Source organism: Grammomys surdaster, unplaced genomic scaffold, assembly GCF_004785775.1.
Source record: "Grammomys surdaster isolate TR1022 unplaced genomic scaffold, NIH_TR_1.0 126187, whole genome shotgun sequence".
Lineage (NCBI taxonomy): Eukaryota > Metazoa > Chordata > Mammalia > Rodentia > Muridae > Grammomys > Grammomys surdaster.
The window spans coordinates 9,385,783-9,397,702 of NW_021620993.1; the positions used below are offsets into that span (position 1 = coordinate 9,385,783).

The following is an 11,920-nucleotide window of genomic DNA, read 5'->3' on the forward strand; positions in this document are numbered from 1 at the left end:
AGTCAGGGAGCAGGAATGCTGACACAGCAATGTCTTCAGCAGGAAGGCAATGGGAAGAAAGTACAGGACCCATTCTTCAGAGAACAATCAAGGATTCTGACCAGGGCTACTGTGCTCAGAAGTCACTGCAGCAAGATAAACATAGTGGGAAAGGGAGGTAAGGGAGTGAAAGGAGACTAAGGCATCACAGGGTAGTCCTGCAGAGGTGGCTCAGCAGCTTTTAAGAGATGTACTATTGGGCTTGGACTTCGATTCTGGCGACATGGCTAAACGCACCAAGAAGGTTGGGATCATCGGGAAATACGGGACCCGCTATGGGGCCTCCCTCCAGAAAATGGTGAAGAAAATTGAAATCAGCCAGCACACCAAGTACACTTGCTCCTTCTGTGGCAAGACGAAGATGAAGAGACGAGCTGTTGGCATCTGGCACTGTGGCTCCTGCATGAAAACAGTGGCCGGTGGGGCCTGGACCTACCACCTCTGCAGTCACAGTGAAGTCTGCCATCAGAAGATTGAAGGAACTGAAAGGCCAGTAGAAGCCCTACCGCCTGAGACTTGCCTGCCCTGCAATAAACAGGTTAATTTACAGGAGAAAAAAAAAAAAAAAAGAGATGTACTATTCTTGAAGGGGACCCTTACCCAGTTCCCAGCACCCACCTCAGGCAGCACCCACCTCAGGCAGCTCACTAGCTCCAGGGGATTTGACACCTTCAGCCTCCATAGACTCATAAACACACACCAATGGGTACACATAATTAAAAAATAATATACTCATATACACACACCAACGGGTATACATAATTAAAAAATAATAGAAATATAACTTTAAAAGTAGAGAAAATAAAGTCACTAAGAGACAGGGCAAACCAAAAATCATCCTGAGGACACTTTTTGCAGTGACTTAACCCCTAGTTAACTAACTTGATTTCTACTTTGAAAGTTTTGCTAATCAAGCTTGCAACATTCTTTACAAACCACTAGCTGTTGTCTGCTCACCATCTACTTTAAGACTGAGGTACTTTGTGAAAAGATGCCAAGTTTCTGAGTACTGAGTGATAGTTGAGGGGGGGGGAGTGTCCATAAAGCTGATACATTTAGAGAAAAATACATATTAGGTACAAAGAAAAGTATTTTGGGTCAAGTATGGACAAGCTCTGGGAACCAAGACCCCCTTAAATGGTAGAATACCTTCTGGAGCAGAATTCACTCCCAGAAAAGAATAATAATGACAGTACAAGTCGGTGGTGAAGAGATGGCTAAGAGGTTAAGAGCACTGACTGCTCTTCCAGAGGTCCTGAGTTCAATTCCCAGCAACCACATGGTGGCTCACAGCCATCTGTAATAGAATCTGATGCCCTCTTCTGGTGTGTCTGAAGACAGCTACAGTGTACTCACATATATAAAATAAAGTATTCTTAAAGAAAAAAAAAAAGGAGCAGTACAAGTTGAAGTGCACTAGAGACTCTAAAGCTCCAGGCTCATTAGAGATTTCCTGGAACTGAACCAAGGTAGAACACTGTTCTAGAAAGAGCACTGTAAGGGAGCTTAGGCCCAGCCTCGTATATCCTCACACATAGTTCCCTTATGCTAGAGAAGAAATGAGTTGTGACATTTACAAGCAACTTTCAGCAAATTTCTTGTAACTAAAAGAAAGCAAGACCTGAGCTGTGATCCCAAATCTTGGGAGACTGAAACAGGATTACCATGAGTTTGAGGCCAACCTGAACTACATTGTAAATTCCAACACAGCCTGGATTACAGAGTGATACCTAAACACATAAGCAGATCCACCCCCCCACAAACCGCCCCCCCCCCACACACACACACAAGGCTGGAGAGTTAGCCAGCTGTAAGAGCACTTGTTGCTCTTACAGAGGAACTGGGTTCAATTCCTAGAACCTAACACCCACGTTTGACCTTGGAGGACACCAGGAACCCACATGCATGTTCATATTTTTTCATATATACATTATATAATTCATTTATTTATATATAAATATATTAATATTATAATTATTATATCTAACATATAATATAAATATATAAGAAAAGGACTGGGGGAGAAGATCCCTACAAACAGGCCAAATGGCCCCAAGACTTCTCATAGAACTCCAAAAGGGGTTTGAGAGTTAAGCATAAAGGTCCTAGATTTAATCCCCAGTACTGGAAGGAAAGAAAAATGGGAGGAAAGAAAAGAAAGGTAGAGAAGATAAGGAAAGGAAGAAAGATAATCCAAAACAAATGTTGGGCATGCCATAATCCCAGAACTTCAGAGGGAAGGGTAAAGTCAGGATTGTATAGCAAGTTCCAATTAGAGGCTTACAATAAAACTGTCAAAGGGGAAGAAAGAAAGAAAGAAAGAAAGAAAGAAAGAAAGAAAGAAAGAAAGAAAGAAAGAAAGAAAGAAAGAAAGAAAGAGGGAAAGAAAGAGGGAAAAGAAAAGAAGGAAGGAGAGCGAGTTGTGTGTGCATGTGCAGGCAGAGAGTGAAGAAAAGCCCACCCAAAGCAGCAGCTGTGACTGATGGGACAAAATCTGCACTTGGCAGGATAGGAAATGGTCTGAGAAAAAAAGAAAAACAAAAACCAAAAAACTTCACTCACATTAAAGCCAGTGCAGCTTAGTTCAAGTACACAGTATGAGGTTCCTGGGGTCCAGTGATGGACATCTAACACAGGCTATTTGAAGAAACACACTGTTAGAGTTCAACTTCAGAGCTTTCAGAGATAGAAAGGGTTACACAGTCCATCACAGGCTGGGTGATACCATAGGGACTTATGAGCTGAAGGGTTCCTGACTCTTCAAAGAAAGAGCTAGCTGTTTCTCTACTGTGACTAAGACCTGGTGTTGTCAGATGTTTCCTTTTCTCACTAAGAGCTGATCTATACATACAATTTCTAGATATTTAAGAGAAACCACTTTTCTAGAAGTTTCTTTCAGCCCACAGTTTTTCTGATGCATGACTCTATCTACCCATCAATAACTGACAGTGTCACTTAGAATTTTGAGGTCAGTTCACTTGGCCTTCATTGAACCCAGGTTGCTTATAAGCAGAGAACTATTCAATGATAAACAGGCCTAGTAGAAAACATCCAAGGCAATAGCATCCCCCTGTGCACCAAGCTGCTTTATCTTGTAACATGCTTTGCAGTCTCCAGACCTCCAAGCTCAGTCAATTTGAAGTGGACAACCACCTTGCCCAGAGGAGGGGCACGATCTGCTACTTCAGAATCAAGCTCACAGACACATACACAGGAAAGGCACTCAGAACTAGCTATCACTCAGAATGTTAACAGAGAAAAGAGCAGTATTTGCTATTTACTAAATGACAGGAATATACAAATTTCCACCTTATCTGGTTTATTTGTACTACTTTTCAAAGAAACATACACATACCACAAGGTACATATTCTCCACACATGTTAACTGGTGAGGTATAAACTAACATAAGTCCTTCACAGAGGTATCTGACAATGCCCATGAGAAATTTAAACATGTTCATATTCACCTACTCGAAGGATTTTTGATTGTATGACCTATAACAGAAAATAATAGTCTGTGACATGGTCTCTGGAAATGTTTCAGACTATTTAATAACAATTAAATACTCAAAGCAGACAAAGGGGTATCACCACTATGTTTTTCGAGTTTTCTTTAAAATCTCAATCAGTTCATAGGGAAAGCAGTATGTACACAATAAGGTTTTTTTTTCATAATTTTCTGTATTTCCCAAGTACTTTATAATAAGATTATATTGTATGTGTGATATATACTTGTATGTGTTCTTACATTTTGTCAAGTACATGTAGGCCAGGTCAACATTGGCATGGAGTCTTCCCCAATACTTTCCATTTTCTCTGAGTCAGGGTTTCATCAACTCAGATATGAGCCTATGAACTCCAAGGGTCTGCTTTTTTCTCCTTGCCAGCCCAGCACTGGGAATACAGACAAACACTGCTACACCCAGCTTTTTATGTGGGTGCTAGGGATTCAAACTCAGGTCCTCATGCTTGCATGGCAAACATTTTACCAAATGAGTCATCTACCAGCCTCATAAATTATGTTTTAAGTCTTACAGCACTTGATGGGATCTTACATGTACCTAACTAAAATTCAGCCATCCTTACTCTTCCAGTTTCAAAATGCAGCAGCACTCAAGAGAGACCAGAAGTTCCCATTCCAACATTTTCTCCTCAAACCCCTAGTATCATCAAAGTTTACTTTTACCAAGTCAACTCACACATTCAGTTTCTAAATAACCGTATCACCCTGGCTGCTGCACAGAGAAGGGAATTAATAGCAACTCTTACAACACGTCTTAAGAGTAATAAAAATAAAAGGCTCTCCTTTGAACCACAATGGACCAGCTGACCTTATTCTTTTCACACTATCGTAAGTCAACAGAGCTGCTAAAAGTAAGATTTTAAAACATCTACTTCAGCCTACAAACAGAACAAAGAGCCTCCACTCTTTGCCTCCTGCCTTTCTGTTTGATAGGTACAAAGGCATGTCTCCACAAAAGGTTTATCAGCCTTAACCTCAAAGATAAGTAAAAATGAGTTAGAAAAGACCAGACTGCTCAAATCCACATACTATGCTGTGACATACAATAACTTGTCCAACCGAAACTTAGCACCAGGGCCAAACTCTCCCAAGGGTTCCACAGTATCCTATAGGCTGTGTCCTACCAGACAGGGTGGTCCCACACTCTGCCTGCAGACAGAAGCAAAGACTGATTCATGTTCCCTGCTATGCCCCATCCAGGATCTGTGAATTCAAAGCACTGCTGAATTCTGCTAATGGAAAGAGCAGGGTTCTTAAAATTCTTTTAATCATCAGGGAATGTACAGCCTGTGCAAAGAAAAGTAATGTACATGGGACATAATCTCTCTGAAGACAGTGGTACAGACTCCTCACTGGCTCTGAAGTCAGCCACAGGATGAGGTGTGTCTCACATCAGAAATCCCTCTAAAGGGCAGGCTGCTTCAGCCATTCCAGCTTTGCCAACAGCCCAAAGCAACACAAATGCCATCAAGCGATAGCTAGATACTTCCAGTCACTGTCTTCAGAAACTTGGCAGCCTGGCTCTAGGAAAAATCAAGTTGGAATGAGTCTGTGATTGTGAGAGCTGGGAGAAGAGACAAGAAAGGAAAACACTTCTCTAGTAGTTAGGGGATTTTCGCAGTTACAAACACATTTCTCAGTCAACAGTTCTAGGTTTAAACCCAAATTTGAATTCCAAGATCAGTACATATAACCTTATAACAAAAAAAAAAAGTGCCATGTGAGACAACCTCAGAAAAACAAAGAAACAAACAAATCTCAGCACCAGTATGATCAGTTTGAACCTGATCTGCTACAGAACAGCTCAGTGACTGTCACAGGTACCACTTTGCTACTGACTTCCTAATCTAAAAACTGCCATCAACCATGTCTGTTAAAATTAAAACAAAGCATTTTATCTAAGGCCTTACATGACAAACATTTGAACATTAGTAGCTTTTTTATTTTGGTTTAGGTTTTGTTGTTGTCTTTTCTGTTTCTCACTATGCTGTACAGGCTAATCTGAGACTCCTGGCTCCTGTGATCCTTCCTGCCTCAGTCTCCTAAGTATCTGGAATTAGAGATGTGCAACCACAGCTACAGTGTCTCGCTTCATTCGTAGCTACTTTGTTTGTATGTATGTACATGTTATATTGTGCATGTGAGTGCCAGAGGTCAATGCTCTGGGCACCTCCTCAGCTGCCCTCCTCCACCTGAGTTTTTGAAACAGGATCTCTCCCTGACATAGTTAGTTGATTCAATTAGACTGACAAACAACCCAAAAGGACTCACTTGCCTCTCCCTTCCCAGCACTGAGAGCACAGGCATGTATTACCTGCCCAGCTTTTGACTTGAGTCCTGGGGATTTAAATTCAGGTCCCCAGACTTATACTACAAACATTTTACCCACTGAGCCATCTCCCCTGTCCCTGATAGCTACTTGTGTTTTGTCTGTTTGTTTCTCAAAACAAAGTTTCTTTGTGCAGTTCTGAGTGCCCTGGACTTAATCTGTCAACCAGGCTGGCCTCAAACTTAAGAGATTCACCTGCCCCTGCTGGGATTAAAGGTATGTGCTACCACTACCCAACTTCCTGATAGCTATTTTTAAAAGCTCTGAAGGAGAAATACTGAAAAGACTCAAAATTTAAATAATCAGGAGAAGAGCAACCACTTACACTCAATATATAACTGAAGAATGCCTGGTTTTCCTTAGTTTAATCATAAGCTATATTTTTTGCACCCACTCTTCCATGAGACAATGCCCAGCTGTACCAGGGTGAACAGAGAGGCTCCAAGCCTTGGACTCAGAGGAATTAAATGTTAATCATGGTTGTCCCTACCCTTACCACATATAGCCCAAACAAGGCACTCCATCTTTCTAGCCTTGCATTAAATCTAATGCATTAAATTTGGTACTTTTGTTTTCTTCAATTGCAGGGGATGAAACCCAGGGCTTCAATCATGCTAGACAAGTGCTCTGTACCACTGAACTATGTCTCAGCCCGCACATTTGATTCTTTTGGCTATGAAAGCCTGTCTCCCTGAGATTTGGGTTCACCAGAAGGCAAGGACTACTCTTTTAGCCTTCCAACATCAGCAGCTGTTCCACTTCACTGTGCAGTGAATGGTAGAAAGGGACATGTCTAACCTTTTGCTATCTCAAATCTTTCATTTCCATCTCTTCCTCCACTTAATCTAAATGTAGAAAATTCCTTGAGTGTTGGTTACTTTTTTCCTCTCTTCCCAGGAAGATACAGAACTAGCAGGACATAGATGCACAAACTCAGTTGAGATACTGATGCCTCTGGGCATGAGGGTACAATTCTGTGAAAAAAAACTCGGTTAGTAAGGATTATTATTTATCTGTGGATGAGTCTATCTCAGAGGACTACAGCACTGCAGGGCTGTTCCGCACAGGATAGGGTTTTGATAGACAGCTATCATATAGGCTCAATGGAGCTTTGTGAAGCTGCAGGCTTCCCTCCAACCCTGGCAAGCCTGAGTGACCTATTACCTCACTCAACCTTTTTTTTTTTTACATTTATGGGAAGGGCATGTGTGCCACAGAGCCGAGGCAGAGGTCACAAGACAACTTTCAGGAGTTGGTTCTCTTCTACCATGTGGATTTCTAGGATCAAATTTAATCAAACTTGACAGCAAGCACCTTTATCCATTGAGCTATCTTCTAGGCCTCCTTCTTAGTGCTGGACCAGTCAAAGACAAGTACTAGGTGGAAACTTCTCTTTTCCTCTTGGGAAGCTATCAGGAAAATGAACACACCCATTCACAAGAATGTGTGAATAATTTCATGGGGGAGGGGGGAGGCAGAGGGGCCACAGACCTGTGAGAACTCCAATACAAATTATGAGAAATTAGATTTTAATTAAATGTCAAAATCCTAACAAACTCAGTTTTACTTATTTGACAAGAACAAGGCCAGGCCATGGTTTCAATTTAGGTTTTATCATTTGCTGTCAGGTTAGAGAAAACTTTCTCTCAGCCTTAGTTTCTGCCTCGTAAAAAGGACTAAACAATAGTATCTAAATCTGTATGAATGTAAGGATGAAATGAACAAGCTTAATGTGCTTGGCAGTCACCTGTACACACACACACACACACACACACACACACACACACACACACAAATCAATGGAGCCATGGCTGCTTCCTCCACACTCTAATCTCTATTCCCAGTCAGAATTATTGGGAATGCCCATGAGATCTCAGGATATAAAATCAGAGAAGAGATCCTAGGAATTTACCAACCTCCCCTCAACCCCAACAATGAAATGCTTGCTTTTAACCTATAAAGGACCATCTGACAAGACTGTCGGCAGGCCCTTTCTGTGTAAATCCAAGTCAGCTGTCAGCATGCAATTGTTCTATTAGGCCAAGTCAATTTTTGGAGGCAGGCCTATTAAGTTAACTTCAAATGGAGATGAAAAGAAAGTGCTTGATCAAATGCTGAACTGTAAAAACACACTGACAGGGAAACAAGGCAGAGGAATTAGCCTCCTACAATTATTCCCTGTGATACCTTTAGTTACCCAGCCTATCTAATCACCACGCAGCTCTCCTTTCACTCTTTAACAGCTAAAAGGACTTCCTTAGTTCATGTTCTCTGCTTCAAGTTTATCAAACATTTAACCTGGGATCCAGAAAAACTGACTTTAAAGTTGCACAGAAGTAATCATTCTCATTCCTTTCACAAATGAATTTCTTGATGTTTCTAACTATTTGACTTCAATGGGAGAAATAGGCATTTCCACTTTAAAACAAGCTTTCCTTTCTAGCAATGCAAATTTTCTTGTTTGTTTAGCCAATTTACACACCACTAGCCAGTGTTTAATCAGGCCCCTTATTTAACAATACTAATCATGTGTGCTGCACAGTCAAGTTTAAAAGTTTCAGATAATAATTTTATTAATATCAACACATTGGTTTAAAGATGAAATATGTACCAATATGCCTGAAAGCTCTTTAAAAGTCCACACTTCAAAAGTACAGTTAAGGGGCTGGAGAGATGGCTCAGTGGTTAAGAGCAGTGGCTGCTCTTCCAGAGGTCCTGAGTTCAATTTCTAGCTACCACATGGTGGCTCATAACCATCTGTAGTGGGTTCTGATGCACTCTTCTGATGTGCCTGAATGAAAATAGCTATAGTGTACTCAAATAAATAAATAAATAAATCTTTTAAAAAAAAAAAAAAAGTACAGTTAAAGGGTAATTCTTTTAGCACTTAGCTATATGCCTGACCGGCTTAGAAGCAAACAGGCTATAATGCTGCATAATAAAAGAAATTAATTTCACACCTAAATAGTATATTCACAATTTTCACAGCTAGAAATATCAAAATAGAAAAGAAAAAAAAATCAAGCACACACAAACAACCCTGTCTTCATACAAACTAAAATAATGACGTTGGGATAATTATTTACACCTAAAATACACTCATCTCAAAGTCTAAATTACAAATCCCACTCCTAAACAATCACACACATCCATGCTTCCTCCTACTTTAACCCATGATAAAGACTGAACAGATCCTTAGGCTGGCCAGGCTATGAAAAGGAATCCATTATGTACACACACGCACACACACACTCATTGGCAAGTAACAGGAAAAATCAGTACTACAAAATAGTTCTTATAAGTTTTAAAAAGGAACATTCAAACAGCTTTTTTCCTCTCTTCCCAACTAAGGACAATATTGCTATAGAATAACACTAAGAATAAAAGCAATGCTAGTTAGTTTAGTTCTAGTTATCAGAAAATAAACAGAAGACCATAAAACGTTCATTAAAGGGCAAATCATGAAGTTGTTCAGGTGATAAAACAAAAGGTGGTTTTCAACAGTTCAATGAGTACCTAGAAAACGTGAATACTCTGAACTTAAAGACTGGCTTTGTTCCTTCTACACTCTTATTACACATGCTCTCATTATATACCCTCTCAGCAACCCTAAAACATTGGCTTTCCTTACAAAACTTACTCCAGGGCTGGTAGGCAGGAGCCACAACAGTTCCTTTAGTCTGGCAGTACTCACACAACTAATAAAAGCATGTTGGTCTGTGTGTGCACACACAGCTCTGAAAGCCACACTGTACTCGTCTGTGGACACAGAGTTCAACACATTGATGACCACAACACAGTTATTAAAGCTATGGCATGTACCAACGACAAACTATTTTTTTTCTGAGAGCTCAGATAACCCCATCAATATCACTGCAGTTATAAAGGAATTAAGGACATCATTAGTGATTGCTTAACAGGTAAACTTATTAAACACCATCGAAGACATTTTTCTCCCCTTAGTGACTGTTGATTTAGTTTGGAAGGAGGTGCGAGTCTAGTAGACTACAAAAGAACTAGATAAGCACTTCAAAAACTTTTCAACAGAACAGAGTCCTGCCAAATTTACACATTATCTCTCTACTTGTCAGGATAAAACAGTTACAAATGGTGTGTTTAAACTGCTAATTTTGTATTAAATGGTGAACCCAAGAATATCTGCAAAGCACAGCATTATGCATAATGAATAGTTCCCCAGACAAACTACCACAGAGAATGGCTCAAGTTTAAACACTACAGATAAAAATCTCAAACTTCAAAAGTCTCCTTCAAAAAGTGAAGTGCCACGTTAAAACATACTCCCCCTCAGCTGCCACCCCGCCCCCAAGACTGTAAATCAAACATTTCTAAAGCCATCAGGACACAGGGAAAGTCTCAAAGACAGACAAGGACTCCTAAGAAGCAAGATTTAAAATTCAAACTATTCTTAAAGCCTGCAACAGAGATGTTTAGGTATCTTCAGCAAAGCATCCTATCTGAAGCTTGTATGTTAATGACAGTAACAATAACACTGTAAGGGGGAAAAGAAGTTCTAGCACAGTTAGCAATATCCGTAGTCACAGAAATTGGCCAAACATGTAATTTGCTTTCTATAGATAGAAATAAGAGCACCACAGAACAATGCTTTTTAAGCACGGGCATAGGGTCCTCCTCCAGCTTTGGAAGGACACACACCTTTAAGGAGCTACACTGTACTGGCCCGTGTCCTATCAACTCAAAGCTCTGGGTGCAGCTTCACCCTCCTGTCTCCACTCAGAGCTGCTTTGTAGTCATTCCACACAGTCCCTTCTCTTTTCATAATTCATCCAAGAGCAAAGCACTGAAGATTCAAACTATAGGCCTCTAAAGTTCCAAAAGATTCAAAGACAAGCCAACCGTATCAGATCACTCCTACCAGAGGTTCGACTAACAGCCGTAGGTGCGCTGGCCTTGGAACATGTTAATTGATAAAAACCAGGGTCCAGGAAGCGGGAAATCTATGCACCTATCCATCGGCAAAGGCTTCAATTGAGAGTCCCTCCTCAAAGACTGGGGACAGCTCAAAGCTCTCCCTAGCCAGCTTCCTTTGGAACGCAGACTTCTTTCATCTGGAGCAAGGTGGAGGCCCTGTCAGTGAGAGACCCTGGCTCCGGTTTGCAGGCCTCTTCGGTATTAGTCCTTGACCCAGGAGCGAGCCTGCAGTCTCTCTCATCCCCAGTAATCTGAGGCACGCAGCGAAGACTGCCTACCACCGCAACTACTGTGCTCTCCCGATTCCCACTTCTCAGCCAGCTCCGCCTGCTCCCCTCCTGCCGCTGCCTGTCCAGGGCCCTGCCAGAGGGTTAGTGTCCAGGTAAGGCTGCCAGTAGGTTTCAGCAAAAATAACCTGAAGATGTGCACCCTGGCAACTTGGTCGCTCCGAAAACAGAGCAAACATGGATGGAGAGCAAAGCCTGCGATCTTTTAAGAGGCTGCTCCATCCTTCAACTCTCGCCTTTGCAAAGTTGGCATTCAACAGGTAGTTCCCGGGACTTTCACCTGAGGGAGAAAAACGTCCCGCCAACTCAAGAGTGCCGCCCAGGCGCCCATGCCCAGCTCAGCGTCCCCACCCCCACCCCGGGGCGGTGCACCCACCGGAGGCCGAGCCCCCACGTGCGCTCGCCTCAGCCGCCGTGCCCCGGAGGCCCTGTCCCGCCCGCCCGGGAGGGATGCCGCCGGGCTCCGCACCTCCCCCTGCCCGCCCGCTAGCCCGCGGCGGGGTCGGCAGGCGCAGCCCCCGGAGCCATCTTGTGGCGGCGGAGCGCGGGGCCCGGGTGGCTACCTGCACGATCTCGCCCTCGGCGCTGAGCATGGCCCCGGCCCGCGAGAAGCGGCCCGTGAGGCCGGTGGTGTGGGTGGTGTAGTCGCCACTCGGGCTCGACTCGAACAGCACCACCTCCACGAACGCCGTCTCCTTGGCCCGCGCCGCGCCGGGCCCCGCGGCCGCCAGCAGCAGCCCGAGAAGCAGTGGCAGCGGCGGCGGCGGCGGCAGGCGACGACCGCGGGGGCCG

The 11,920-nt window shown here is 42.8% G+C and overlaps 1 protein-coding gene and 1 pseudogene across 1 annotated transcript in view; one reads left to right on the forward strand and one right to left on the reverse strand.

The window, feature by feature from the left end:
- The window catches only part of Znrf3 (zinc and ring finger 3), a 166,264-nt gene extending 154,497 nt beyond the window's left edge, over positions 1-11,767 (reverse strand). The window contains exon 1 of the mRNA XM_028758108.1: positions 11,692-11,767. Within this exon, the coding sequence (XP_028613941.1) occupies positions 11,692-11,721 (30 nt within the window). The 5' untranslated portion in view covers positions 11,722-11,767. The remainder of the gene's footprint in view (positions 1-11,691) is intronic.
- LOC114613080 lies at positions 263-536 on the forward strand (annotated as a pseudogene).
- Positions 11,768-11,920: the final 153 nt, after the last annotated feature.